This window comes from Pochonia chlamydosporia, chromosome 2, assembly GCF_001653235.2.
Source record: "Pochonia chlamydosporia 170 chromosome 2, whole genome shotgun sequence".
Classification (NCBI taxonomy): domain Eukaryota; kingdom Fungi; phylum Ascomycota; class Sordariomycetes; order Hypocreales; family Clavicipitaceae; genus Pochonia; species Pochonia chlamydosporia.
The window spans coordinates 3,153,005-3,180,420 of NC_035791.1; the positions used below are offsets into that span (position 1 = coordinate 3,153,005).

The following is a 27,416-nucleotide window of genomic DNA, read 5'->3' on the forward strand; positions in this document are numbered from 1 at the left end:
ATCAGTGGAGATGTGCTGACTACCTAGTGTGATTGTTGGCAATCCTTGGCATTGACTAAAACAGCACGGGTACTTGTGAATAATGATACCGAGTAGGAAAGGCCCTTTGCCAGGCCATGTAAGATAATCCCAAAACAAACATGGTTGTTGCTTGTTTTGGACAGGTGAGTATCCTGGATGAGGCCAAATAAGGGCCGAAATTCAACGCATGGCAACCAGTCTGTGCGTGGTTCTTCTCTCCGGCTAAGATCGACAATGATTTTCTTGCATCGCGTGAGACACATGAAAGGAAGGAGGGAAGGGCGGGTACGGGCAGTTGACTCAATGCCACACAAGACTTGATTAGGATTCTCAGCGTCAGCAGCTGTGATGGGTTATCACGGGATGAATAGTGAAGTCGTGAAACATTGAAGCGTTCATCGCTTTCTCATTGGACGATGTGCTGCAACAGTACTCCGTATTGAGGCGCGAGCCGTTCCAAGAGACAAACCGAATGGTGCTATTCATGGAACCCGGTCTTGCTGGTGAATGAGGCTAAACAAAAGTTGGGCCAAGCCACAGGTCGAATTTGCTGGTATTAGCCAAGACTGGTCCCTTACCTTGTCTATCGAGACCAGGACCTCGAGGTTGCTGGGAGTGTTTTGCACAATAAGGTTCAATACTGAGACGTCACAGCAGAGCCATATCCGCAGACTTTTATGATTGCTTATTTCATGTTTGCCCGAATCTTCGTGTTACCATCGCTCCACCGCCGGTAGTGCCGAATGGCTCCCCACCGATTGTGTCAAGGATGAAGAGAGAGGAACCTGAGACTCAACGGTGCCAAGTTCACTCTGGCATAAGCCTTTATCCTAGGGCAAAAGGCGGATGACTAGGGCATTTTGAATTTCAAGCTTGGTCGCTTCTCACACGGAGGCTGTCGGCTTTCCAACAGACTTTCCAAAGTCAACAGGATGACATAAAATTTGAGTCGTCCTGACCTCTTAATACTGCGAGATTGAAACGACAACCTCGACAAATTGCGGCAACTGGGCATTCGCTGCGTAATTTTGTTCCGTCATATAGATTGACAATTTGTGTGCTGCGTTTGATAGCTTGACTTGCATCAACGGCATGAGGTGGTATTCTGGCTGAAGCAAGGGAGGGAGGAAAAAGCAAGGGAAGGTTGAAGAGGTATGCGACCATACAAAACGAGCCATTGACGGTCATTTGGTGCACTCGCATTGTGGCTTACATGACCATGTTTGTCTGGCAGCCGTCAGCCATGTTTCGCATTTTGCAGTTCGAATTGAGTGACGGTGTTCGTCACTTTCAATTCATGTCTCGTTCGATCTGCCCTTGTCTGCCTGTCAAGAGTCAAGCTAATAAAATTTGGGACAGTCTTGTTCTTGGAGAGATGTTCTCCATTGGAGGCCATGGCACCGCCTGGATGCTGGGATGAACGACAGACTGACTGTTTGGTATTATCCATCGATTGTGGTAAACAGTTGCGATACTTGACAATATCCCGGTCGCAACCCGGCTAACTTTTATTTGTTGGTGTCACATTATAGAAGATGACTGGCTTGAGTAAAACAGCAGTCCCTTTCCATAATCCGGACGTAGCAAGATCTGTATCGACGAAACAGAGGGTTGAGTTGCCACACGCTAGCACAGCAAACAGGGCGCCAGGGTTGCTGACAAGTGTGCCAAATTGGAGAAAGCACCAGATGCAGATGGTGTGTCGTATTGTGTTTTCGGTTGGCTTTGAACCTCTTCTTAGCTCATGATGAAATGACCCCTTTTTGCCAGTGCTCCTGGTATCAATGCAAGTTTGCTGCACATAACCGCCACAAGGTCCGCCAAGAACCCTCAGTGAATTGTTCACGCTCCGCGTGCAAGTACGTCTTAAACTCGGTGGCAATATTGCGACACGTATCAGACAACTATTACACACAAATTACGGAGTAGCGCATACCTCGTTAAGTCATACTAGCCGGCTATCCCAATACGGCGATCAAGGATGACGGCCTGTGGTGTGAGCAACCCGGACTCCGTCTAGGCTCCGTAAACATTGATATTGTACAGTACGGAGTACCTTGGCCATCAACTCCGGATTGGCAGTTGTCCGGGCAGACGCTATCGTGCACGGCGTAGGGATCTTTCTTGGCTCCCTGCGAATAATCGTCATTGAGGATCCAGTTTCAACTCGTGATGTCGTTTCCCTGGGGTTCTGGGGAGAGTTGCCCGGCCAGCAATCCCTCAGGACCCGTCAACTATCCACGCGTGCATGAACGAAGGCCCAAAGAAAGGTCGCACGAACCGTCTGTTTACGGTTACTGTGACAAGCTACTCCATACTCCGTAGACTCCTTGTGCAACTACCCTGGCAAGATGCTGGGTCTTGGAGGGTAGCAGATGGTGTTGGTGGTCTGGGATTGCCAATTGTGTGGTGTCCAGAAAAGTTGCCTGCATGGGCACGGCCGGTTCTGCCGACATGGGGCCAGGGACCGCGTCCGCCAAAAAGCAACACACAACAAATCAGAGTGGCCAGCGACACGCTTGTTGAATGCACTGCCCAACACGGTGCCAGGGTTGGGTCTGGGCCAGGGGCAATGGAACATGGAATTGCCATCACTTGAGAGAGGCAATCCCGACTTGGACGCAAAGCCCGTGTTACCAGAACCTTTTTCAGATTCTGGGTGCCTCCTAAAGGTTGGTGCCTGCCTTCGCGGGCGTTGCAACGCGCAAGCTCAATGCCAGGCCCCCTACCAATATTTGTATACCAGTACTTATTGCACAACTGCACAGTACATAGTTTGCAAACCGTCCATGGTCGGCGTCTTCTTCCGCAACGAAACTTGTCATGGCGGCGGCCATGTTGTTCTCTTCCCCGTTCTTCTTTGGTGGTTTCCATCAGGCTGAAGCTGGGCTCCAGGCGTCGTAATATGGCCTGTAAGCCAAGCCACGAAGAGATGCACCCCGGAACAAACAGCCCCGTTCTTGTCGCTTGTTTTCGAGCACACGAGAGAAAATGTCCGTCAACATTTCGTATCGGATGGGGCTTTGGGCGGCTTTTGCATGTGTTGTGTGTCGTGGCTGTCGACAGGGCCAAACTGGGCGGCATGTCCATTCTGGTGCAGTTGTGTTTTTGAACTTTGCTCCAACTTGGCACCGTACGTACTGCACATCAAACAAATGAGACTTGTACATGCATAATACGCGCCTGATTACGTGCATACTCAACATGCAGGCATGATACGGAGGAGGTATTCCGTGTTGGGTCGGCAAGTCGGTCCTGTATTGTTATCTTGAATGGAGGCGTTTTGCTTTGGGACGACTATTGAGCCATCAGCTAGCCACTATTTCGGCCTGGCCCGACAATCAAAACACACTGATGAGCCCTACCGGCAGGTGTTTGGCTTGGATGAGTATGTACGGAGTATTATGCGGGTTATTGGAATAACCGACTCAGCTTTGCTCAATGGCGAGTCACAAGGGACGATTCGATGTAAGCATGATCCAGAGAATGTTGACTCCATGCAAAAACCTCTCTCGCTCGACTGTGAGGGCTGAACCAAGAGAAGTATCCTGCGTGTTATCTTTTTGTCAATGTTTCGTTGTTTCGTGATGGAAAGGTCCAAAGAACCGAGTACCAGACATTGCCGGTCGCACAGGACCTGAAAAGGACCTGAAAATGGATTGACAGGGTATCACCAGGCCCGTAATGGTTGTGGCACCAGACTAGACCCAACACCCTCCAAAGTTGAGCCCCCGGCCGGGGTGAATGATCCAAGATGGACGGAGTGGGCGAGAGTGGGAGTGGGAGTGAGAGTGGGAGTGGGTGGGTGAGAAGGAGTGGATTGTGGATTTGAGGATGGGAGGGTGGAGAAGAATGGAGGCCAAATGGGCGATGAGAGAGAACGAGAAGGGATGGATGGATGGGTGAGTGAGGAAGAATGTTTTGGAGGTACAGTACGGAGTACACGTTTGAAGTGCGAATTGCTGGGCAGTATTGAAGGTATTGGAGGAGAGAGAGTTTGGAGATGGAGGAGAGGGACCCACGATTGATGGGTCGCGGTACCAGACATGTCCAAGTCCAGCCTGGCGTAAAACCTTGATTCATCGAGGATGGGTTGGTACGTACAGTATGAGTAGGTTTGCATGTCTGAATGTTGAGGACGGCGGTTGTGTGAGGCGAGAATTTTTCTTTTCTTTCTTTTCTTGTCGCTCTTGTCTGTTCGGCCGGCTGATCACGGAAAGAAATGTCTAGCGTCTGCTTCTTCTGTGCTTCCTGTGTGCTTCTGCGTTTGCGTTGTGCATCTTGTCTTGCGTCTGGTCATGCGTGCTGCATCTGCGCGTGCGTCGTGCCTGTGTCAAGTCTGGTCTTGTCCTCACTTTCTCCATGTCGTCTCTCTGCTCCTGCAGGTCCCATTTGATTTCCCATGTCCACTTGAGCCGTCTGGTCCTGTGTGGTCACTTCAGTCAAGGCAATGTCAAGTCCATGTCAAGCCCATTGATGAAAAAATCCGAGCCCCAAGTGGCCCTGCCCCTGTCCCATCTCGCCCATCCAAACTAGAAACCCGGCCAATCTCGCTCACGTTCCTTGTCTAGCGGCGCTCTCACGCCAGACTGGACAAGGACATGGAGGCAGACCAGACGCCCCTCCCCTCCATCAGTGGCCATGGTCCATGGGCCTCTCGCTGTGCTCTGTTCTGTTGTGCGCTCTTGTCCCGTCTGGCCATGTCTGGCCCTGTCTGGCCTGGTCAACTCTGTCTGGTCCCCGTCAAACATCACTGAGCCTGGGTTGGTCCGCTCAGCCTGCACCCAGACCTAGACCTGGACCTAGACCTGGACCTGGGCATGGCCCGGTTAGGTCAACTGGTCACATCAACTGGTCCCTTTCTCCCTCATCCAGTCTCACTCTGGCCTCTCCTCCATCTTCGCAACTTCACCTTCTGGTGGTCGCTTCGCCGCGCTCTTTGTACGATTTATCATCGTCAACCTTGGTGCAATTCCAGCAGCACTTCTCGTCAGAGAGCAGGCGCTGGTTTTGACCGTCCACTCCTTTGTCGCCTTGATTTTGCCTTGCCCGACTTTTGCACTCGGTTTCAGCGCTTCTTCGCATTGTTGCATTTTCATCCACCAGGTGTGTACAGTACTCTGTCAGTCGTCCGTCCATGTTTTCGCAAGCAATACCACCAGACATCTCGCACCAACCGCTGAATCGCTACCATGCATTCGTGACTTCTTTGTGAATTTCTTGTTACGATCCATTAACATGCGTGTCACTTGCCTTCGAGCTGGGCCCCCAAGTGTTGCTAACTCGCATTTCTAGTTTGCACATTTATCCCTCCGTCACGTCTCTATTCTTTTGCTCTTCACCAGAGTATTCTTCGTCTCCATCGTTTACGGTCCCTCGGTTTCAGTTTCAACGCGAGCGAGGCCGTTGTTCTCTCATTACGCAATCACGCTTCCTCCTATGATCCCTACGACGAAATAAGTTGTCCATCGGTTCTGTTGCCGCAGCGCGGCCCAAGGCTAGATGGCAACTTCTCCCAACGTGGCCTGCGCGGCTGATGCCGGTGCCTCACCCTCAAGCATCCATCCTTTCCAGAGCTCATTGGATCGCCTTGCTATTTCAAATCATGCCACGCCGGGTGCGTTGGATCACGATGCCTCAATTCCAGCCGACCCACGACCTGCCAACCCTCCATTCGTCTTCCCCGCGAGCCCTGCTTCTCCTTCGACGACACCAGCGTCCAGGCAGCGGCGACGACCTGTTTCCATGGTAGATCTTCAAAGCAGGTCTTCAGCTACAGACATAAACAGGGCTCCCGGGCCTGCTGCACTGCCTCAGTTTAGCTTCAACCCTGGTGCAGCTCTGCCTGCTGACCCTGATTCGATGATGACTCTCAGCCCACCCATTACGCCAAATTCAGCGAGACCGATCCCGTCGCCCTCTCGGCCGGCTGGACATGGACACCGACGCGGAGGGAGTGAGTTTGTGGGAGGTAGCATTCGTGATGGTAGCTCCATTGCTGTCATGAGCACCAGCCCAACCAAGTCAGAGAGCGGCTTTCCTTCGCCAGGACTTCACCCACCCCGACGTGGTCATCGACGTGGTGTTTCTGGTACCATTTCTACAAACGATTTGCCTATTCTTCATCCACAGCCTGATTTCTTGAGACAAAAGGGAAGCAGTGCGCCTAATAGCCCAATTGCATTTAATCCCAGGGAAACTGCTTTGTTACCACTAGATCACCAACCGTCGCCCCTGCCAGAGCCTGCAAACGCCGTCCCTCTCCAAGCGGCCAACGCCACCGAGGAAAACACAATCAACAACCACTCGATAACTGTGCCCACCTCTCCAGCAAGACCTGAGCCAATCCCAAGACAGTCGCGGCCAGGGCGAGCCCGTGTTGGATTTTCGGACACTCTAGAATTTATTCCCCGGCCACTATCACTAGTCTCCAGTGATACATCAAGCACCGTGACTGCTCGCCCAGGGCACTCCGTGTCGGGCAGTATATCTTCACTTGTTTCTGCTGCTTCCCCTGGCCCTCATGAGAGCCCTGCTCCTCTAACTCGGAGTCCCACCCGTGAGACGGTAGACTCCAGACCAAGCACTGCAGGTGCCATTTTGGAGCGTACCTCAGATTTCAAGGCCGTGGCTGCTGGAGTCAACACATCTCCAAGACGACGGAACTCCATTCCGACGCTGCTGGATATGGCCAGCTCACAAGCCACAGGCGCGCCATCACCCAGTCCAACAAAGACTCCCAAAAGGTGGTCCTTCTTTGGTTTGGATCCGTTTATAAGCTCTGCGCCGGCTTCCAAGCATCGGTCATCCAGTTCTGATTCTTCAGAGTCCGTTTCAAAGACAGTTCCAGGTGGTTTTCCATCCGATCATGAATCCGATTCCTCAGGCGATGAGGCTACTGGAGACAACTCAACCAGCTCGAAAAGGGGACGCAAGAAGGCCAGCAAAAAGAAGAGAGTTAAGGGTTGGGCTGGTTCAATCTTGCCACTTCGAAGCAACAAGAAGCGATCCAAGGTGCATGCAGTTCGCCCGCCCACACCACCTGCATCGGTGGGCCCGGTTGAGGATGAAGACGACGAGAATGAAGCCTTGGAATCAGCAGAGACCGGAATATCGCCCGTACCTGTACCTTCACCTGCACCTCCCGTTCTTACGATAACTGAGTCACCACCACTGGAGGAGCCTAGTGCTCCTAAGCAGCGGTCCGAGGAGGAGAGCGCGTATCCTATGATCGATCTAGATGCTGCTCTTGGTCCTTTCAACACCCCTCTGCCTCATAACCCGGAGTGGGACGCAGCACAGCGGGCTGCTGGCAATGTCAACAAGCGGCGTCTACACAGCGCTCAAGGGTTGAAAGGGTTTAGTGGACCCGGCATGCATTATCATCGCCGAGCTGAATCCGCGCCCGATCTGCCGCCTTTCGATCCTGGTCGGGCCGGCATTCATCGGTTTGGCAGCAGTTCTACAATGGCAGATGTGTTCGAAGAAGATGAGGAAGACGACGTAGGGGAGGGTGAGATGAAGCCAGATCAGGATGAAGATGGTCCCAAAGCACCTGTGGCCGCAGGCGACGATGATTCTGATGGAGAGATAACACCGCCAGCAACAGAGCCGGCCCCAGATTCCTTGGTCCACGACGTCGACGACTTGCCAGCGGCTGCGATTCGTCGCAGAGCAAGCTCTGGTACCTGCAACACCGACAACTCCGCCTCCGTCCATGCAGTTCGCACAGAGTGTTCCAGAACATCGCTTCATGAAGAGGTCATTGCTGAAGAGCATCCATCCATCATTTTCCGGGGCGCTTCATTGTTCCCTGCTGCGCCAATCGATCAACAAGATTCTGCTTCGTCGTCTCCAAGATTGCCACATGGACTTAGAGAGTTGTCACCAGTGGAGGTCAATCAAACTGTACCCTTAAGCCCCTACTCGACAAGTCACGCTTCTTCCTATCCGTCTCCCCGGTCACCTATGTCCATGGACGCGCAGCGAATCTCCACTGCTCCCTCATCTGTCACGGATGAGACCAGTTTCCACTCACTGCTAATGGGTGAGCCCGGGCCTGAAGTGCGAATATCAGTCGACTACGACATCCCTTCACTGACCTCAAGCACCTCAACAATGACGAGGGAGAGCGCCTTTATTCCCAACGCACGCATGTCACAACCGAGCCTCCGCGAGCAACGCCCATCATCGGTCTCGTCAGCCGCATTCGGACGTCGTCGGTCAAGTCTGGTATCCCTGAGCAGGCTTATCAGCAGCTCCCATGGTGAAAGGAGCAAGCTATCCATGGAAGTGACGTTGGATAACGAGACTGAGGGCAAAAGAAGTCGATCGAAGAGCAGCAAGACAAAACGACTTGGTCGAATGATGCAGTTTTGGAAGCCGAGCAAAGAGCCAGGCCCAACCTGAGTGACAAGGCTGACGAATTGAGGCTTCAAAAGGAAAACTATACGCGACAAGAACGTACTATTCCAACTTTGCTTTACACAGCAGTAACAAAAACAAGAGCAAAAATCGACATAGTCAAACAACAAAAAAAAGGAAGGAAAAAAAGGAAATCATCATCGAATCTTATCACGAATGTATATGGAATATCACGTACCTACACAGTATGCAATCCTTGTTTATGTGTTGGGAACAGGACAGCTATCAAGCTTTTGACGGCTCAATCTTCAGTGCAACAAGCCTAAACGCGTGCCAAGTTGGGAGAGCTATTGACTTCAAATGGCAACGCCTATGAGATTAGTCAGCATTTGCGTACCGTCTACCTCGTGTTCCTCGGATGGCATGTTTGAACGGCGCTGTCGAAAATGAAGAATGGAACAAGTCGACAGACGACACTTCGCCAGCTCACAGAAGAAGAGGTGGAGCATGCGGCGTTTGATGACTTTTGCATGAGCATTTGTTACTTTGAGCATGATCACATAGCATGTCATTTTTTTTTTATCTCCTCTCTCCCTTTAACGCATACTCCTGACTGGTAGATGTGGGCGAGTAGCCGAGGACAAGGGTGTTGCGGCTTGGAAACAGCTGTGGTGCAAGTCTTCGTGTCGACGGGGCGGTATCTTTTTATTTATATTTTTCCATTGGACATATTTGCATTGGGGGTATGATTTGAGGATGGCGCCTGGCAAGGTGATGATGGGATATAAGTAGTAGATTTGGAAGGAATTTGCGATTTGAGGCGTAGATGAATGAGACAATTTATACACATTGCATACACTGTTCCCTTGTGACTCTTTTTTGTTGTGTGCGCACCACAAGTATACTGTTGGTCTATATGTAAGAGGGCAACTTGAAGCTGTTTAAACGAGTAGTCTGCTGCATATCAACTAAGTACTAGTATAGATTTGACTATTCCAATAATCCAATCCAGAGGACGCTGCCTCAAATACAGCAACCAACCCACTTACACGAACATATCCAAGTCAAATGTCAAAATATCCACCACCCAAACGCCATAAGTGCCCTTAAAAGAAATCGTTCTGCTTAAGAGAATATATATGCCTTGAACTATACTCATACTCATCAAGTGTATTGGCATGCCAGTTTATAGTTTGTACGTTTGCCATCATGTTTGAACAAAGAGTTTAGAGGAAGCGCTTGGCCACACCAGCGATGGTATTGCCCCAGCCGTCGTCGCCGCCGCCTCTCGATCTGCCATAGCCATAGTCATCGTAGCCGCCGTAGCTGCCATAGCTCGACCGCCGCTCCCACTGCATACCGCCGTCACGGCCGCGGGAGACGCTGGCGCGACGGGTGTTGCCGCCAAAGTCGCCAGCCATGCGGACAGCATCGCTGACGAGTCCGAACGAGTCGCCTGAAGCGGCTCGGGAGGCCATGCCCATCATGCGCTCCAAGGACGGCGGAATGCGCAAGCCAAAGCGGGCAAGCAGACCAGCGAGAGCTCCTGTGGTGATGAGGGGCATCACCACGAGGAAGAAGACCTTCCATGGGTGACGCTTGGCGTAGTGGACGAGGTCACGGATGAGACGTTTGAGCCGCTTGTACGCTCGTTGCATGAAGCCTTGTCGAGGAGAGCGCTTGTAGTAGGAGGACCGATTTCCTGAAGTAAAGGGTGGCGTTAGTGAAAATGCAGTTGGGTGTAAGTGACGCTGGGACTCCGGCCATGATTGCCTGTACAACCAACTCACCAAAGTTGAAGAAGCTCGAGCGGCTGTGGTTGCCGACACCAAAAAAAGATCCCCTTGAAGAATTGTGCTTATTATAGTGACTGTGACTGTCGCCGGTTAGGCCGCCTAACAAAGCGCCCGCAATGGAGCCGCCGCCGCGCGTGCGAGAGCTTGACCTGGAACGAGAACGATGTTTTCTTCGCGACCTGGAGGCATCCCGTCGGTGTTTCGATGGACGGGACATGCCACCAGGGCCAATGGACACACCGTCTGTGAAGGCGTCGAGAAACCCCATTTCGCGGTTTTGTCTGTAACAATTGACACCCTCCTTATTTTTTCGGGTTTTCCCAAGTCCTTTGCCGCTGTCGGTTTATCAGTGGTTCTGTCTCCAATTTGCGATGGGCGCAGAAGCGGCTGTGGAATGCGAGACGTAGAATAGCTCCTCGGGAGGCTTCGATAGCCTGACCGCAAGTTGGACTCAGGGTCTAGAGCAGCAATTATCCAATGTCTGTCTCTGCTTGGTGAGAACTGCAAGTGTACTTTTTGTAGCCTGCTGCTGCTACAATGCAAACTGCGTGCGCACGACAGAACAAAGTATCTGTGCTCAGCCAGAACGCTGACGATGCGGGTTTGTGCAGGTTGCAGAATGCAGAGTGCATCTGCAAGACGAAGAAAGCTTGGACGCAGTCAAATTTACAAACGGCTCGGGGTTGGACGAAGCTGGGGCTGGGAAGGAACGATGCGGGACCTGCCATTAATTCGAGTGGCTGGTACGAGTTGACCCCGTACGTGCAGCTTTGGTCTGGTCAGGTCTGACCAGATCAGCACAAGACACATTCAAGGCAGGCGCAATACAGCAGATCAGTCATTAATACATATTGACTCAAGTACGGAGTACTGGCCTCGAATCAACGAATGCTCTGGCCGTGAGCCATCAGATAAAATGGCACAAATGGAGCACTTTGCAGCACAACACATGCAAGACCAGACGGCTTCAAATGTTGACTTTATGCACGTCTACAGAGTACCACACCGTCCAGACTTGCACACCCCGCTGTTGGCCCTTGACGCCAGTCATCCCAACTCGCATCCCGTCTCGACCCTCAACACGAAACGGTCGTCTATCTCGGCTCCCATCTTCGGCCGAAGATGGGGGCCACTTGACGAGGCTTGACCCTGTATGCTCTGTAAATGCAAGTCATGGACCACCAGTACCGCTTCTGGCTTCTCTGCAGCCACTTTAGCATCTCTGTCCGTTCAATTCCATGTGTTGGGTATTCTGGCGGTCACCATGCCCACCGCTCCTTTCACTGGTCGACGCTGCACACATGTGGGTACAGGGTAGGATATTGTAACCTATGACCAAAGTTTTATCGAGGCCCAATAGCCAACAAACAAAGGCCATCCCTGTGTGATTCGGTATTTCCTTGATATGTCTGTGTTCCGTCTATCTGTATGTTTGTTTCGTTGTATGTTATTGGGGACAGCGGCGAATTGATGTCGTTGGTAATTGACACGTTGGCGTGAAAATTGGGTGGATGTGTCCCGGAGTATACCTGTGTAACACAGTCAACAAATCGGACCGTATTAGGCCAGTCGAGAATTAATATCCCAACAGTCTAGAAGTAGTGTGGCACTTCGCTTGGAAGTAGGCCGATCACGTCCTCGATACACCATTTTATGCTCAGCACAGGGTCTTTCAAAGGGACAGTACCAAACACATTGACAAGGAGTGCTTCTGAGCTAGGAACAATTCGGGGCAGTAAATATATGTTTCCCACACCAGAGTACATTGTACCGTACCATATTGTTGTGTGAAAGCTTCTTCGTCACGAGTCACATGCAGCAGTTCGCGATGACTCAAATATAGAGGACATTCAAATTAGATTTGTAGACAATATTCCACCTGGCCAGTGGCGCACACCCATTGCATCAAATCAGGCAAACTTGGTCCAAAAAGAGTTAGCGCCGGGTAGCAAGATCCACTATGATTGGCCGTGGTGTTAGTGACCCACCACACGCACAAGCATGTGAATGTCACACGAAAGTGAACAGCCCAAAGGTACATAAAGTAAAATAACTCACCTAGTTTTCAACAGATAAAAGCAATTTGGCGCAGTGGAAGCGCGCCGGGCTCATAACCCGGAGGCCGTACGATCGAAACGTACAATTGCTATTCTGCTTTCTTTTTTTCTTTCGTCGAGATATCGTCGTGTGAACGTGATCCGATGTTTTGGGTGTACAGGGGCGACTTTGCACTATTTTTTGCGGTAGGGAAAGAGCGACAGGAGCGACAGACATTGGGAAGGTACGGGAGGGCTATGGGCTCCAGATCGGCGAAGTTTGTCGGCGGCAAAGGCACTTGGGGCTGCGGAATGGGCGTTCGAGATGGTCCGTGTTGGTGATGTCTTGGCGACCACTTTTGGTCTTTTAATTTTATTTTAAATAGGGATACTGGTGTACAACGATGCCTGAATTTGACGGAATTGGAATCCCGTTGATCTGGATCGTTGCGTTTTGAGGTTTGAATGCATCCCGACAACAGAGAGGGTCCGGCTCTGTCCATTGATCCGAACGTCCCTGCAGATTCATAGCGAAATATGTTCACCAACAATCAAGCATACACCAAGGTATCGTACTACAGTGGGAGGTAAAAAGGGTATTTACCCACCTAACAGGTATCCCACATCGCCCAATGTCCTCTAACATGTTCAGATATGTTCGCCCATATGCGGAGATATCACGTATCGCCTAATGTATGGTAATATGTTTGGGGATCTCAGCGTATATGTGGATGTGGGCAAATGTATTTGCCCACATCCTTTACATCATAATGTAGCATGCGAGGCACAATGTCTTTGGTTGGTGCCTGAACTTTTGACCTCTCATTTGCGTCGTCGTGGCTGCCGCCACGACTTTGCAAAACGGTCCTCTTTGGGACTCAACCAGTGGTGCATGCTGGAATTGTAACACCCAGAACCTTGGAAATGAATGTTGAATTTACTTCATTATCTACAAGCACTCTCCATCCACAGAGTCACAATACTCCCCGCAAAACTTTTGGGCTCAGAAAGGTTGGCCCACGAGCCTCACCAAAGCAATCAGCACCTTGGTGTACCAGTTACAGTTTTGCTCGTCTACCTAGCTACGAGACGCCCATTCCGCAGCCCCAAGTGCCTTTGCCGCCTCCAAACTTTGCCGATCCGGAGCCCATAGCCCTCTTTTGTTTGTAGCCTTGGTGATGGAATGGCACCATCTACTGGCTTTTCATATTCTCTTGGCTGATGGAGAGTGCGCGATGGATACTGCGGTGCAGTATCCACACCACGCACCACTGACCAAATCACGAAGGACATGGAAATTCTGGCCAGAGAGGTCATGTAGGATGCATGTGTGTTTAATTCAATGCATCATCTCTGTATGTCACTTGTTGTTGAAATACCACATGTGGAGATCTGAAAGGCTGGTTCTAAATTGCGCTTTGAAGTTACACTATCAATGAGAAGAACACTAAATTCTACTGTGCTGCAACAATATAGGAAGAAATGGACTATGCAGAATATCAGAGAACTACAGTGAATACACATAGCATTATCTGCAGCCTAGCCAACACGTATAAGCAAGCCATTTGTAGACGTCCGGCACCCGTGTGTAGTGAATCTCATCGGCCATGAAATTGGGGTTACGGTATAACTGGTGTACTTCTTCAGGGAAACTAATCACCACGTAGCCTACATATTCCCCAACGGTTAAACAGTCGTCCACTGCCTGCCTAGCTCGTGTAAGAAGAAATTAACGTACCCTTCGTATCCCAGTTAGCTAACTCATTGTTAGGCAAGAGGACATAGTTTCACAACATTATTCATGAACTGGCGAATTTGATGTTGAAGAGGATCTGCGGGCTTTTACCGGCCCAGTTCTTCTGCATCGAATGATGGCCCTGCTCCTAAAGGCCAATACCATGACCCGAGACGCCCAACCAATGCTTTGGATCCGCAGATAGCTTACGCTTCCTACCAAACTTTGTAACTTTATGCCCTCTCTTCGTCACTGTCAAGTAGAATCACATATGAGTAGAAGTCTGCTTTATTACTTCAATGGAGCGCAGCAAACTCTGTGAGGTGGGTGTTCGATATCAGAGGTGGAAACATGGAATGGAATCAAGACGGAAACCGTTCCAGAATAAGCGAGTGTATTTCCGATTATGGGCAAATATGGTGTAATAATTATTAAAATACCGTGATGTGTAATTGTACACTTGATTGTGTATAAGAAGCCTGCTAGTTTGAGATGATGCTGTGTCACCTGTTCATCCTCCAAATACATGAGATTCCTGGTACCATCATACCCAGACACGGTAAGAGAGTATCCATTCACAAATTAGAGGTTTCGGGAAAAAACATGGGACGGGAACCTGCATGCCAAGAACACTCTAGCAGCGCATGCCACACCACTATTTGGCCAAGCGAACCTTCTGAGCGCTTGTTGGCCACTTGCGATTTGGTTTCTGCAGCTCAAGATGATAGATCTGGCCCACTGCAAAGAGTGCATACTACTTAATAAGAAACCGACGCTTCACGGCTGGTGGTGAGTTTCACGTAGAAAGCGACAATAAGGCACCGATGATGGAAACGAGGCGCATTGGAATAGTTTGTGAATGAGATACGTGTATTCAATGGAATTATATTTGCCGACTTTTTAAACGCCCATATCATTTAATTCATGCTCCGTTTCCCCGTCCTTGTGTACCCTTGTCCTCCCTGCCGAGTTGTGCCACTTCTGGCTCCAACTTCTCGTTACAATAATCCCCCCGTCTACTAAACTCTTATCACTTGCTGTATCGCGCAGTTGCCAAAATTGATGATCATTCTGTGAACGGTTGCTGCTGCCAGTTCGCTCTTTGGATTTTGGATTTGATCGATACCCGGACGGGTTCATATTTGAACTGCCGTCATGTTGGGCACGGGATGCGACGACCCGACCGCGGATGAAGATGGCGAACGAAGGGAGACAGCCGACAATGATTGCTAGGATAGTTAGTATAGCTGACCCATTGGCGAGGTTGGAGGAGAAAGATTGTGTCTATACATACCGACAGCTCCTTCGATACCAGCCCACTTGACAATGTGTTAGCTTGCGACTGATAATTGGAATTGAGTGGGCAAGAAAACATACCAGCATGAGCCATGTCGTGCTGACTTGGCCGGACGATGCACTCGACTCCAACGACACGCTTCTGATAATGGCAGTCACCATGGTAATAACACCAACCAGAAAAACGACGCCGATACTAATCTTCTCAACCAGTGAGATTCTCAGATTCCACATGACACGAATAGGAACAGCCATAACTGTTGTATGCCTAGTCAGCCACGATGACACCGCCCAGTACCGAATGGACAAACTTACTCATTAAGTCGGTCGCCAAGTCTGCGCCAAGACTGAACCACAGACTGATCTCCTTTGCCCTCGAATCCCTAGGTGTGGCGCACTCGCCTGCCGTAAACCAAGCATGCATAGATGAGCAGCTGGTAAAATTGCTGATGCAGCACCCAATAAAGGTCAAGACGGAGAATATCAGAACCCCCCACCAAATCTTGTTGTACAAAGGTAATCCGTCCGTGAGCCTCTTGAACATGAACAGCAAGCTCCATTTAACGGACCACAGCGTCAACCAGAAAAAGAATTGGACGGTAAAGAACTCGTACAGCATGACGACCAGGTCATGTTCCAAACTGGGATATGGCTTCATCTCCTGGGCAGTGATGGCCATGACGTTGAAGAAGGTATCAATCGTGGCATAGTAGAGCGCGCAAGTGATGGCAAACGATACCAAGGCGAGGTACATGAAGAGATCCTCCATTTCAATCGGAATTCTACGATTCTTAAACCATCGCGCCCCGGTGCGCATGGTGACGAAAACGATGGCCACGCATAGTGATGCGATGAGACCTCTCTGCAAAGATTCGGTTAATTGGACAGATCCCGGCCAAGTTGATCAGACATAGACGGGAGAAAGATAGAGTGCAAGTTACCTCGTCTGCTTCGCGGGAGATATTTTGTGACACCATTGCGGCAGTCTGTGCGGCGGAAGATCCACGCACCTAGGATCGATCTACAACAATTCGGATCTCAACTCATTCATGGTGTTTCTACGCAAATCTCAGAGAATCAAAACCTGAGACGACGAAATGCTGGTGGCGGGCAGCCAGATAATATCGAGTGTCAAAGGATCAAATCCACGTGACGGACAGGATCATATTTCTCCTTGCTTAAGAAAAATCTCCTATCAACTACGCAATAAAGCCCAGGGTGATTTGAGAGCTAAAAACAGGCCAAACGACAGACAGCCCTCGGTTGGGGCTGCTGGATCGACAATCTTCGAGACACAAGGCGCCCTGGTCCTTCCATTCTCAAGCTAGTTTACTAGGGTGGGTATGTGACGCTGACACAGAATAACGCCGGTCCCTGAAGTGGTGGATGGAGAATTGCTGAAGAGTTGGTGGGCTTGCTGGCATGTGTGGCTGGGAGTTGGTCTTCAAGGTGAGACGCCTCGCAAGCCTCTCAAGGTCTGCTCTTGGGGGTCATTCTGATGGAGTTATGGTAGGTGGCGGAACCGGACAAGTTATGAACTAGTGAGGCATCTGTAGCAAGACCTATGATGAGCGGCAAGGATAGTTTCCGGGTTTCCATGCCCTTTTCAGGCCTTTAATACCTCAGAACGCATTCTAGAACGACTTTCACATACCTGAAGCGGATATCGACAGGCTCCCTTTTACCCAGAATTAACAGTTGAAGAGTTTGACGGGGTTGACAGTTGAGTCCCAATACGAATGAAACGAGGGTAGGCCTGACGCCACGGACATCAGTGTCAAGACGAAGGAGTTGTAGTGCTAAACTACTCCTTGGACTAGCAGAGCACACAACTCAGGCTGGTCCATTTAGCAGCAGCCACGTGGGGGCCATGGGGACGACTTGGTAACATTTGCCCTCCATAATAAGCAGCCATGATGGACAGTGCATCGGTAGGAGTTTTCATGATGCGCAGGAGCAGATGGTCATGCGTCGACCAGCCGCGAAAGAGCCGTGCTTGGCGGGAGTCTGTCTCGCTTGGAGACAATGCAAATAGTCGAGTGGAATCGGCAAGGTCAGGGACCAGGACCAGGACCAAACACGCGGTAAAGGCCCAGTCGCTGGAGCAGGGCCCGTTCATGCCCTTGTGACGGCTGTCGGTGTCGGTATGAGATGAGCCCCCCCGTTGAGGCGTTTTGCTGGCGTCGCCGGAGCTGGTGCCGTCACTGGGCAGCGAGTGTTTGAATGTTGATGGAGCATGTCAAGTCGACGGCCAAATTCCCAAACTAGGATCGAACGCCTTTAGCGGGAGAGACGGCGCCCCTTTCCCCGGCCCGTCAATCTCCACGGTTGGTGGAAGGAAGGTGGCACCCTCGCCTCGCTTGGCTTCTGCTTCGCTGAGTGTCAGTCAGTCCCTCTTCTTGAGCCATTGACGAGTGAAGGTTGACGTTTTGCCTTGCTCTGTGCCAGGCAGGCTGTATTATCCCAAGAACTTACTCCCTCACCTCATCAATCCACCTCCATCCCAGTCAGTCAGGCCAAAACTCAGCCAACGAGCCACCTACTGCTGCTAGCCAAGCCGGGAAAATCACTCCGCTCCAATTCTCTTTGACAGCTCCGCGAAATCCGCGACATTGAATCTGTCCTGGGTATTAATTGCGGGCACTCAGATGGCCTCGTGCACAATAGAGAGGCCGGCGGCCTTCTATTTACCCGAAATTCACAATGCAAACCATGAATTAATACACATGATAAAGTGGCAGAATTCCCGTCCAATTGACACTACACAGCGTTGACGACGACTTCGACTTCGCTCCTCGACAATTCTCGTCCACCAGTCACGCAACCGCGGCTTTCTCCGTCCCAGATCAGAACTTTCTGACCCTCCTGGCCGTCGGTGACCCCCCCATTTCCCTCCATCCTGCAGGTCGAACTGGGTGTCTCCTAGTAAGACTGCACAGTACCTGCGTCTTTTCATCCCCAGCTTGCCCTGATCCGGCTTCAGAATGCGCCTTTTCGGTCTCAGTACCGTGTTGCTGGCCCAGCTGGGTTTGAGTGCCGCCACTCTCACCCTGAGCGAGGTTCAAGCACAGATTGAGGCATATCAAGAGCAGAATGGAACCAATGTTGCCCGATCGGCTCCCCAGTTTGGATGTACTCTGGCCGTAAGGAACCTGTCCAAAATTTGTGAAGCCACCTAGATATGAATGCCTGCTAATTGACGTTGCAGTGTGGCTTCTTAGCCTTTTCCAACTCGGGAAAACTATCATACCCAAATAGCCCGACTTATGAATTCGAGGAATCGCGGTACTGGTCACAACAGCAGGCACTCACTCATCCCGCCTGTCGATTCACGCCGGGTTCTGCTGAGGACGTCTCACTGGCTGTGTTGACTTCCCGAGTGACCCAATGCAAGTTTGCCGTCAAGAGTGGCGGCCACGCTGCCTTTGCTGGCGCCTCCAACATTGAGGGCGGCGTGACACTGGATCTGAGAAAGCTCAACCAGATTGTTGTCTCTGCTGACAAGAAGCAGACAGCAGTTGGCGCCGGAAATGTCTGGTACGATGTTTACACCAAGCTCCAGCCGATGGGTTTGACCGTCATCGGAGGCAGAGTTTCTGCTATTGGTGTCGGCGGTTTGACTTTGGGCGGAGGTATTTCGTTCTTTTCTAACCGTTATGGCTGGGCTTGTGACAATGTCAATAACTACCAGGTATGTTGACTGGCGAAACCGTCCAGAATTCCACAACTCTGAATGGCTAACATTTTGCTAGGTCGTGTTTGCAGATGGCACCATCCGTGATGTCAATCCCAAGTCATACTCCGACTTGTATTGGGCCCTGCGTGGCGGAGGAAACAACTTTGGCATTGTCACCCGTTTCGATCTCGCGACATATCCTCAAGGTGATATGTGGGCTGGTGCGCAGACCTTCCTTCTCAACAAGGACACCACCGCTGCTGTCAACAACGCGTTCTATAATTTTGCCATCAACTCCCCGCAAGATCCATACGCTCAGATCATCACTGCATATGCGTACGCCCAGACTCAAAATATATACGTAATCGCTTCTGATCTCCAGTACGGAAAACCCACTCCCAACCCTGCTATTCTGAAGAACTTCACGGATATTCCCGGACCAATTGCGGACACGCTCCGTGTTACCAATCTGACCGGCCTGACCCTTGAATTCAACAACACCAACCCTGGTGGTTTCCGGTATGTTTTCCTCCATTGTATGACTCTCAGACGTACAGCAAGCTGACAGATGCAGGCAAACCTATTGGGCCCTTATGACTGGCAACGACGCTGCCTTAATGACTGAGATGGTTTCCATTTACCAAGAGGAAGTTGAGAAGGTCAAGGACGCGCCAGGAATTGTTCCTTCCGTTATCTTCCAACCAATCTCCACGGATCAGACAAAGTTCTTCTCCAAGAACGGTGGAAACCCTCTGGGGCTTGCTGGCCAGGGTCCCTTGAACCGTATGTTTCTCTGATTCGGATGCCGATAATTCGTGTTACTGACGAGCCTTAGTGATCAACATTGATATCTCATGGTCCAATGTAGCTGATGACACTCGTATCCTTGCCGCCGCTCAGAACATGGCCACTCGGTTCGCCGCTGCCGCCAAGGCGAAGGGCCTGGACCACCCGTACCTGTACCAAAACTACGCTGCTCTGCAACAGGATGTCTTTTCGAGCTATGGAAAGGACAATGTGGCGAGGTTGAAGTCGGTTCAGGCCAAGTACGATCCTACCAAGGTGTGGCAGAAGCTGCAACCAGGATACTTCAAACTTGGTTAAGGGAGATTTAATATCACATATAACAATATGTATCAATAGACTTAATACCGCACATAGCATATACAGAATTATTATGCAGTCCCATGGCAGCTTCTAGTAACCGTTATTACTTTGGAATCAAAATTTCGTGGTGTCACTTCTACTCCTAGCTTATAGAATGAAATTCGAAGATATTATCTTCAAAACGAGGTCCTGTCCTGGTGTGCTCTAGGCTCTACTGTTTAAATGGACGAGACTAAAGGCGACGATATGCATAATCCTTGTAGCTGCGCTGTGATTCTGATTGTCCATGTAGTCTCGTTGGTTAGTACGATGTGAGACGCTCAATTGATAGGTTCCTTAAATAACGGCACATTACTCCCGGAGAGTGGATTTTATCAACAACACCAACAGTGTAGACTCAGAACGTATGTTGCTCGGCTACATGTTGCTGCGTGGTGCTTTTGGCGGATATTGTTACACCAAGTTTGTCGAGCATTTAGCTGCAACTAAGGCTCTATCACCGTAGAAGACATACAATACCAAGTACATTGGCCATTATGTATCAGTGAATATTAGAGCATGCCAGGGGATGCTCTAGATCTTTATGTCCTGGAGTGTTCGTGCTGCTCAAAATATCGCAGCTGGAGCAACGTAAGTTCAATCGAGCCTTTGGGAAACCAAAGTGTTCAGTTCAAAATGTATTGCTTCTTATAGTACAAGTTACACATATCTAATTTACATCCTCATCGTCAACAAGGAAGCCCTCTCCATCTCACCGACAATACCATGCCCACCAAGAGCCCACTTCTCAGACACAGTCCTCGTATTCAAAACAGTGCGCAGCATACCGCTCGCGCCCCAGTATTCCATCAACACTCGCCCTTCATCCTTGGACACGCCTTCGATTCTGAAAACGTAGCTGTTCTTCAGGGACTCGTACACACGCTCATCATACTTTTTCTCGTAGGGGTTTGGCTTGGGGATTTCACGACCAGCCTGACCGGCCTCGAGTTGTGAGAGGACGAGTTCTTGCGAAGGGTGGTAATGTGTGTTGTTGTCTGACGTAGCAGCGATGATGGCGCCGCCATTGGGGAGCTTCGTCTTCCCAGAGAGGGCGTCTACAAAGACACGCACAAGGGATAATTCGTGGGCGTGTACTTGGTTGAACGACGGGTCGCGGTACTCGCTCATCTTGTTGATGTGAGCCAGGCCGTCGAGGGCAAAAAGCACGGGTGGCCGTCCGGGTAGGGTGAGTTCCGTCCAGAGGGCATTGAGCGTCGGCCACGCGTTTTCGCTTTCTTTGGCACTGAGGACAAGATCGGCCAGGGTGGCGCCTTGCTTGAGGTGAGTGAAGCGTGACCAATCCTTTTGGAGAGTGAGTTTCTCCAAAACAGCCTTGTTGGCTTTGAGGATGTTTTGGAGCAGTTTGAGTGTGTAGACTGGTTGCGCAAACTGCAATGGCTCGGTGCCTTCGATGGGTGAGTATTCGGTATTGCCGTTGGTAAGGTCTTGACCTATTGTTGTTTGGTTAGCAAAAAAGGGAAGAGAATCGATCCTATAGAAAGGTGAGATACAGGCCTACCTTCAGGAATGTGCAGAACAACCCAATCATTCATCAATGCATATGACATGGACTGCAGCAGAGTCAAGCTCTTTCCCGACAATTTACTCCCGGTGAGCACGCACTTCAGCGCCTCCTTCTTCTCCATGGACCCTTCCAATCTTCTCATCAGTTCGACCGTCTCATCCCTGACCAAAACGTGCGGCCGTCTAAACAAATTCCACATTTGGGTAGTCTTGAAAGCCTCCAGAGCCCTCAACTGATCAACCACTTTATCCGGCAGAGCAAACATCTTGCCTTTGCTCTCGATCTTGGCTAACGTTTCGGGCGTCAACTCGTCAATGTTCTGAACTGGCAAGGCACTGTTGTTGCTGAGCTGAATGCGCTTGCGGAAGGCTTTGCGCTCTCCTGGATTCGGCTTCTTGACAGCCACGACATTGGTCTTCTTTTTGAAAGTTTTCTTCTGCTTTTTTGGAAGATCTCTGCGGGACTTGATTGTTGGAGGCGGAGCAGCGGCTAAGGAAGACGTGGTCGAGAAGAATGCCGCTCGGGCGAGGATGATGGGATGAATTCGAGGCGCAATCGGAATGGATGGCCTGACCAGGCCTCGGAGAGAGGAAGCCGCTGAGGAAGCCATGGTGAGGAGATGAGGAACCTTATCTTGGCTTGAGGATGAATGTCAGTTTGGCGTTATTGCCACATGGAGGCCAATTGGGCCCAGAGTCGTCGTTGATGCGCTCTCGTCAAGAAGATGGGAGAGCTTCAAAGCGTTGTGACGGGCAAAAATCTCCAGAAAGCTGCACAACCCTCCCCATTGGCCCATCCTGCAGGGGTTCCTGCTGCTGGTCGCTGGCACACGAGCAAATCCTCGGAAAAAGTCCAGCCCGTTGATCCGACCACCACCAGTGCTAGCAGCAACCACTATCAGCTCTTATCGCCCCAAAATTTGGGAGGGTCCTTTTCGCAAGCCGAAAAAAAAGTTGGAAGGCAAAGCGACATCTGCGGAGTGCTTCACGCAGCAATTACCATTCAAGCTGCCAACTTCTTCTCTCGAAATTTGATAATTTCCACTCCATTCGCAATGGCTCTCCCTGGTTCAAGACCAAAGCTCCCCATTTCCGTGGACAAACCCACGCCGTACACCTTCGATCTAGGACTTCTTCTCGCCGAAGACCCCAACACCATCACCCTCGACCACTCCTCTCTCGAACAGTCCCTCGCAGAAGTCGCCCGCGACGGTGCCCAATCTCTCATCAACCAACTCCTCACAACCTGTCCCATCAGCTCAACTAAGGACGGCGTACTCCTTTCACTGCCCGCACCGTCGACCGCCCTGCCGCGCGAGAAGCCTGTCCCAGAAGCCAAGCCCAAGACCAAGTGGGAGCGCTTCGCCGAGAAGAAGGGCATCAAGGCCAAGACTAGAGAACAGCGAAGAAACCTGGCATATGACGAGGAGAGCGGTGAATGGAAGCGCAAGTGGGGTTACAAGGCACTTAACAAGAAGGGCGAAGATGATCCTATTGTGGAAGTGGACATGAAGAAGGAGAGGGAGAGAAAGGAAGGAACAAGCATCAGAGGAGATGGACGGAGAGAGAGAAAAGAGAGGATTAAGCGCAACGAGAGGAAGATGAGGAAGAATGAGAAAGATGCTATGAATGCTAGACGTAGTTGAGAGGGACAAGGTGTGACAGTAAAAGAGGAAAGAATGCCGGGGATTCCGTTTGCCGCATCGCATTCTAGTCGAGCACATGCGGCCAAGACGCCATTGATGGCAGATTTGGAGTTTGGAGTCAAATTGAATTTTAGACGGTCTCACAATACATACTCTCAAGAGAGTGGGGATAGCGACGATGCACCAGGGTAAAATTTATATTACAGTATCGCCAAATTCAGCTTCCGTGCAACTTCTCCATTCCCAGCACCCTTGATTTACACATCGTCGCCGCCTCCTTTTGTGGTTTGTGTCTCCCAGAAGCAATACTGCTTCGTCCACCATTAAAGTACTCCAAACGATCCCGCCTTTACCTATCGTACATAGAGCCAGAAAGTCTTCCTGTACTCTCCTCCACCATTGCCCGAGAAAAGATTCTTCTTATAAAGCTCTTGTGCTCAACTATTCGCCCGTCAATTTCTACCGCACCCGCGCACCCGTAATCCTCCCCAGACTCTAAAGAAAACCAACAAAACATGCTTGTCTCCATTTTGAGCATCGATTACAAATCAGCATCTTAACAAGGACAGCTGAACAACATGACCCAATCCAGTATCAAAAAGGATAAAACAAAAACTTTGCAAATTGCCATGGTATATGAAGACTGAAGTCGGCACTCACATCCACTTCGCCTTGTAATGTAATGCGATGAGGGGTATACCAAACAGCCAGCTGGTGTAAATTGGCTGTGTCAAACGGAGGAACGTATGCGCTGTAAGACAACTTATTTCGCCGCCAGTGGCGACCACAATAATCAACCGGGACGAGTGAATGAAAGGCGAGACCAAACGTGAAAGAGGAAAAAATAAAGAGAAATCGAAACAAAGAAACACGAGAACCAGAGTCCAAAGCAATACGTGTCGTAAACAGCGTCAAATAATCGAGGGTTGCAGTCATCGTATGAATGTGGACCGCATGGGTATCGTCTTGTGGAATAGGGGATTTGCAGCGCCAAAATTGCATGCAAAAGCAATCAGCCATCTTAGAAGACTAGTGGTAATCTCTAGAAGCCGATAGGGGACAGAGGTTTAATTGGTGACAAGGGACGCATATTTCTTGTCGCCTCTTGCGGCTCACGCTCACTGTTGGTCGTCACATTGGTCGAGATTGTCGAGACTTTGGACCCGAAACTGGCGTTTGAGTCAGACAACTGACGTTGACGGTGTTTGTCGCCGTGGCTGTAGTTGGAAGGCTTGCTGCTGTCAGTCGACGATGGCTGTCGATCGTCGTGTTCCTCAGTCTGTGACGGACCGTTGGGTTCTGTGATGCCTCGAGGTGGGGGCTGATCAAACAACCGGTACTCTTCCTCGATGAACTTTGCCTCATTCTTACAACCCTTCCAGCAATTTCTCCAATCGCAGACCAGAAACTTGAAACAAAACGCATCAATCTTCATGCAAGGCTGGAAGCAGATGCAAAGGTTTCTAAAGTCCATCTTGTTCTTATCGGAATGCGACAGGAGAAGACTCAGATGACATGTGATGGCAAACAAGAGATAATAGTTGAAAGGCGACAAGTTGGATAATTCATCAATGAGCATCTGTGGCACTTCAGTAGCGCCAGAGCATTCGCGAGCAATACGATCTTGCGCCTCTTTAGGGAACAGCTCATCGGGAAGCTCTCGAAGCCATGCTTTTAACATTGAGCCAATGATGTTAATATCGTATAGGTCGTTGTCTTCGAAAAGATTGACGTCACCATCTAAATGCAACGTTAGTATCCGTTAAAACGGCCAAGTTAGGCGAGACCAAGGGCTAAAGCTTAGCTTACGTTCGTCAAACTTTCTCTGCCACTTTTTGATTTGCGGGCCACTGCCAGGAACGCGATATAACCCTTCGACATCGCATCCCTTGTAATTTAAATAATCAATTGCTCTCCAAGGAAAGGCCGGCATCCAAAACTCTGTCTTGTCTCTGGAGCTTTCGAGTCGTTTAGAGATGCGGGTTTTTCGAGTCTGTTCCACTAGTGGTAGGTTGATAACCTTTAGGACGTAGTGCTCATCGTCTATAATGGGCTCTCTTTCAGTCGTGCTTCCACTTCTCGAGCTCTTGCCAAAGAGACCTTTGCTAATCATATCAGCAGCCTTGGTGGAAGAACTCCGCAAGCCGCTAAAGAAACCTGATCCATTTTCTTTGAACGATGAAGGGAGGGCACTTCTGTCCTTATCTCGTGACGAGTCACGGCCAATGGCCCTGTCTTCCGACCTGTTTCGTGCGCTGGAATTCATCATGTCTCTGAATGCTCGATCTTGAGCCATGGGTGCGGTACGAAGAGGAGCACTATTGTCGTAATATTCGTTTCGGCTCGACGCAGCGGGAACGGGGACCGGGGGCGGCTTCAAATGACTGCGATCTTTGTCCCTATTGGACTTGGTCCGGCTCAGCAAGCCAAAGGACTTTGGTTTACTCCTCTTTCCACCTGACGCAGGGACGGATGCCCCGTCGTAGTCTCCAGCGGATGAAAGTGACAGCTCTGATCGGGATGGTAACGTGGGCTGCTGCAGATAATCTTGTGTATAGGGCAAAGCTACCGAAGGTAAAACATGTTAGCAAACGTACTGTCTTCATGTCAGGTGATTGGAGGGGTGAAAGGGAATTGGACAGCATCGGACAAGCTCAGGAGTGACATTCGTCGGCAATGTCCCTGATCACACAGTCTTCTTTGCCCTTTTTGGTCCTTGTGCACGCACGCTCGAGAGCATTGCGCCTTGGTATTGAGGATATATCATACTTGCAGACTTTGGTGCACCTGACTCGTCGTTCCCCCTGACGGCCAGTTGTTCTCGGGACTGGGAGTACGACGTGGTGTGATTGTGCAGGAGTTGATTCGAACCCTTGGAGGATTTATTCAAGTGAAAAAACCCGCTCTTGTTGGACGGTCGCTTGGCCCCCTCGGTGGATGCGTGGCGGAAGGATGGGGGAGCCGATCCTGGAGTCTGGTTGTGGTATGGGGAGGGGGCGGCAGGAGGATTCTTGGTGGCAGAATTATCGCGGGATTGCTCGTGGTGAAGTTGGAGTTGTGGCGGACGATGAGGCTGATTTCGGTCGACAGTCGACGTCTGTGGTGGCCCCCTCCCAGTTTGCGAAGTCTGTGGGCGCTTGGAGGCGGCGAACCGACTGGTCAGAGAAGTTGAAGGTTGCGAACGAGAGTGAGATTGAGAATGAGAATGCTCCGACTGGAGCGATTGCTGTGAGGGTCGTGACTGCAGCGACGCGGGTGACCTTGAAAGGGCAGGCGATACATTGGCGGTTTGCATGGCCGTTTCAGCAGTCAAAGGCTCGCCGCGTGCGCCAGTTCCAGTTCCAGCTCCAGCTCCAGTCCCAATCCCAGGCCCCGTCCCATTTACCCCCGAGCCCAATGCTGCCGTTGCTCCCGTTGTTCCGATTGCGCCAATGTGGCGGTAGGCCAAAGCATTTGCGTTTGAATTTGAGTTCGAGTTCAAGTTCGGGCTCGAGTTCGTGTTTGTCATTGAGCCGCCGTCACCCAGTGTCAGCGGCTGCGGCGTGGGCTTGCGTCCCATTTCGAAGTTGGGAATTCCGATGCTTCGTTTCCAAATTTGTCGTGCGGCGCAGCGATGGCTTGAATCAGTCTGGTACTCCGGAGCAGCGCCTAGGTAGATTGAATGGCTCGAGAAGGGGGTTTGGTCGCTTTGGCCGCGGCCTGTACTACCAACAAGACAAGACAGTTGAGCCTGTGGCCAGCAGCCAGTAGCTACTGCAGACCAGACTGCAGACTGACTGCAGGCAGCGCAGCGGCAGTCTGGCTGGCTTTATTATAAATAAATATTAGTTTTCCCCCAATTTGGCGGCGTGCTGCAGTCCGTATCCTGCTAATCCACTCGAGGCAGCTCAGTCAGACAGGATTGTCGATTGTCGCCGTAATCGAGCGCTAACTAATGCTGTGACCAAAGGGATGGATCCAGAATCCAGATCAATGCCAACCACGGTCCGGCAGTGCCCAGGGGTGGGGAGTCGGGGGCTCAATGCTGTCTCGTCTGGTATGCTCGTGGATCGATCAATTGCTGGGATTAGTCTTTGATGGGCCAAACTGTCGGAGACCTGGTCTGTTCCCGTGCCTGAGGCGGCTTGCAACACCAAGCAAGGCTCAGCGACAGGAGACACGAGACTCGAGAGG

The 27,416-nt window shown here is 50.7% G+C and overlaps 9 protein-coding genes and 1 non-coding gene across 10 annotated transcripts; 5 read left to right on the forward strand and 5 right to left on the reverse strand.

The window, feature by feature from the left end:
• Window positions 1-23: 23 nt before the first annotated feature.
• VFPPC_17541 (hypothetical protein) lies at window positions 24-284 on the reverse strand (the record flags this gene model as incomplete). Its single annotated transcript, XM_022429241.1, has 1 exon — window positions 24-284. The coding sequence occupies one exon, from the start codon at window positions 282-284 to the stop codon at window positions 24-26; it is 261 nt and encodes an 86-aa protein (XP_022285732.1).
• Window positions 285-528: 244 nt separating this feature from the next.
• On the forward strand, window positions 529-702 carry VFPPC_17540 (hypothetical protein; the record flags this gene model as incomplete). The annotated part of the gene is made up of 1 exon (XM_022429240.1): window positions 529-702. The coding sequence occupies one exon, from the start codon at window positions 529-531 to the stop codon at window positions 700-702; it is 174 nt and encodes a 57-aa protein (XP_022285733.1).
• A 4,821-nt stretch (window positions 703-5,523) lies between these two features.
• On the forward strand, window positions 5,524-8,430 carry VFPPC_03055 (cell wall proline rich protein; the record flags this gene model as incomplete). Its single annotated transcript, XM_018282605.1, has 1 exon — window positions 5,524-8,430. The coding sequence occupies one exon, from the start codon at window positions 5,524-5,526 to the stop codon at window positions 8,428-8,430; it is 2,907 nt and encodes a 968-aa protein (XP_018147150.1).
• Window positions 8,431-9,611: 1,181 nt separating this feature from the next.
• Window positions 9,612-10,449, reverse strand: VFPPC_03056 (hypothetical protein; the record flags this gene model as incomplete). Its single annotated transcript, XM_018282606.1, has 2 exons — window positions 9,612-10,087; window positions 10,176-10,449. 2 exons carry the CDS (start codon window positions 10,447-10,449, stop codon window positions 9,612-9,614), a joined length of 750 nt encoding a protein of 249 aa, XP_018147151.1.
• A 1,809-nt stretch (window positions 10,450-12,258) lies between these two features.
• Window positions 12,259-12,330, forward strand: VFPPC_17256. The gene has a single exon. It is a non-coding gene; the product is annotated as a tRNA-Met (tRNA).
• Window positions 12,331-14,852: 2,522 nt separating this feature from the next.
• On the reverse strand, window positions 14,853-16,225 carry VFPPC_03057 (CFEM domain-containing protein; the record flags this gene model as incomplete). Its single annotated transcript, XM_018282607.1, has 5 exons — window positions 14,853-15,181; window positions 15,247-15,271; window positions 15,330-15,505; window positions 15,564-16,110; window positions 16,190-16,225. The coding sequence occupies 5 exons, from the start codon at window positions 16,223-16,225 to the stop codon at window positions 14,853-14,855; spliced, it is 1,113 nt and encodes a 370-aa protein (XP_018147152.1).
• A 2,007-nt stretch (window positions 16,226-18,232) lies between these two features.
• On the forward strand, window positions 18,233-20,028 carry VFPPC_03058 (FAD binding domain-containing protein; the record flags this gene model as incomplete). The annotated part of the gene is made up of 5 exons (XM_018282608.1): window positions 18,233-18,391; window positions 18,457-18,939; window positions 19,001-19,443; window positions 19,499-19,707; window positions 19,760-20,028. The coding sequence occupies 5 exons, from the start codon at window positions 18,233-18,235 to the stop codon at window positions 20,026-20,028; spliced, it is 1,563 nt and encodes a 520-aa protein (XP_018147153.1).
• Window positions 20,029-20,745: 717 nt separating this feature from the next.
• VFPPC_03059 (ribosomal protein DAP3) lies at window positions 20,746-22,208 on the reverse strand (the record flags this gene model as incomplete). Its single annotated transcript, XM_018282609.1, has 2 exons — window positions 20,746-21,524; window positions 21,593-22,208. 2 exons carry the CDS (start codon window positions 22,206-22,208, stop codon window positions 20,746-20,748), a joined length of 1,395 nt encoding a protein of 464 aa, XP_018147154.1.
• Window positions 22,209-22,652: 444 nt separating this feature from the next.
• VFPPC_03060 (ribosome biogenesis protein) lies at window positions 22,653-23,243 on the forward strand (the record flags this gene model as incomplete). The annotated part of the gene is made up of 1 exon (XM_018282610.1): window positions 22,653-23,243. The coding sequence occupies one exon, from the start codon at window positions 22,653-22,655 to the stop codon at window positions 23,241-23,243; it is 591 nt and encodes a 196-aa protein (XP_018147155.1).
• Window positions 23,244-24,285: 1,042 nt separating this feature from the next.
• VFPPC_03061 (RhoGAP group protein) lies at window positions 24,286-26,802 on the reverse strand (the record flags this gene model as incomplete). Its single annotated transcript, XM_018282611.1, has 3 exons — window positions 24,286-24,983; window positions 25,053-25,808; window positions 26,013-26,802. 3 exons carry the CDS (start codon window positions 26,800-26,802, stop codon window positions 24,286-24,288), a joined length of 2,244 nt encoding a protein of 747 aa, XP_018147156.1.
• Window positions 26,803-27,416: the final 614 nt, after the last annotated feature.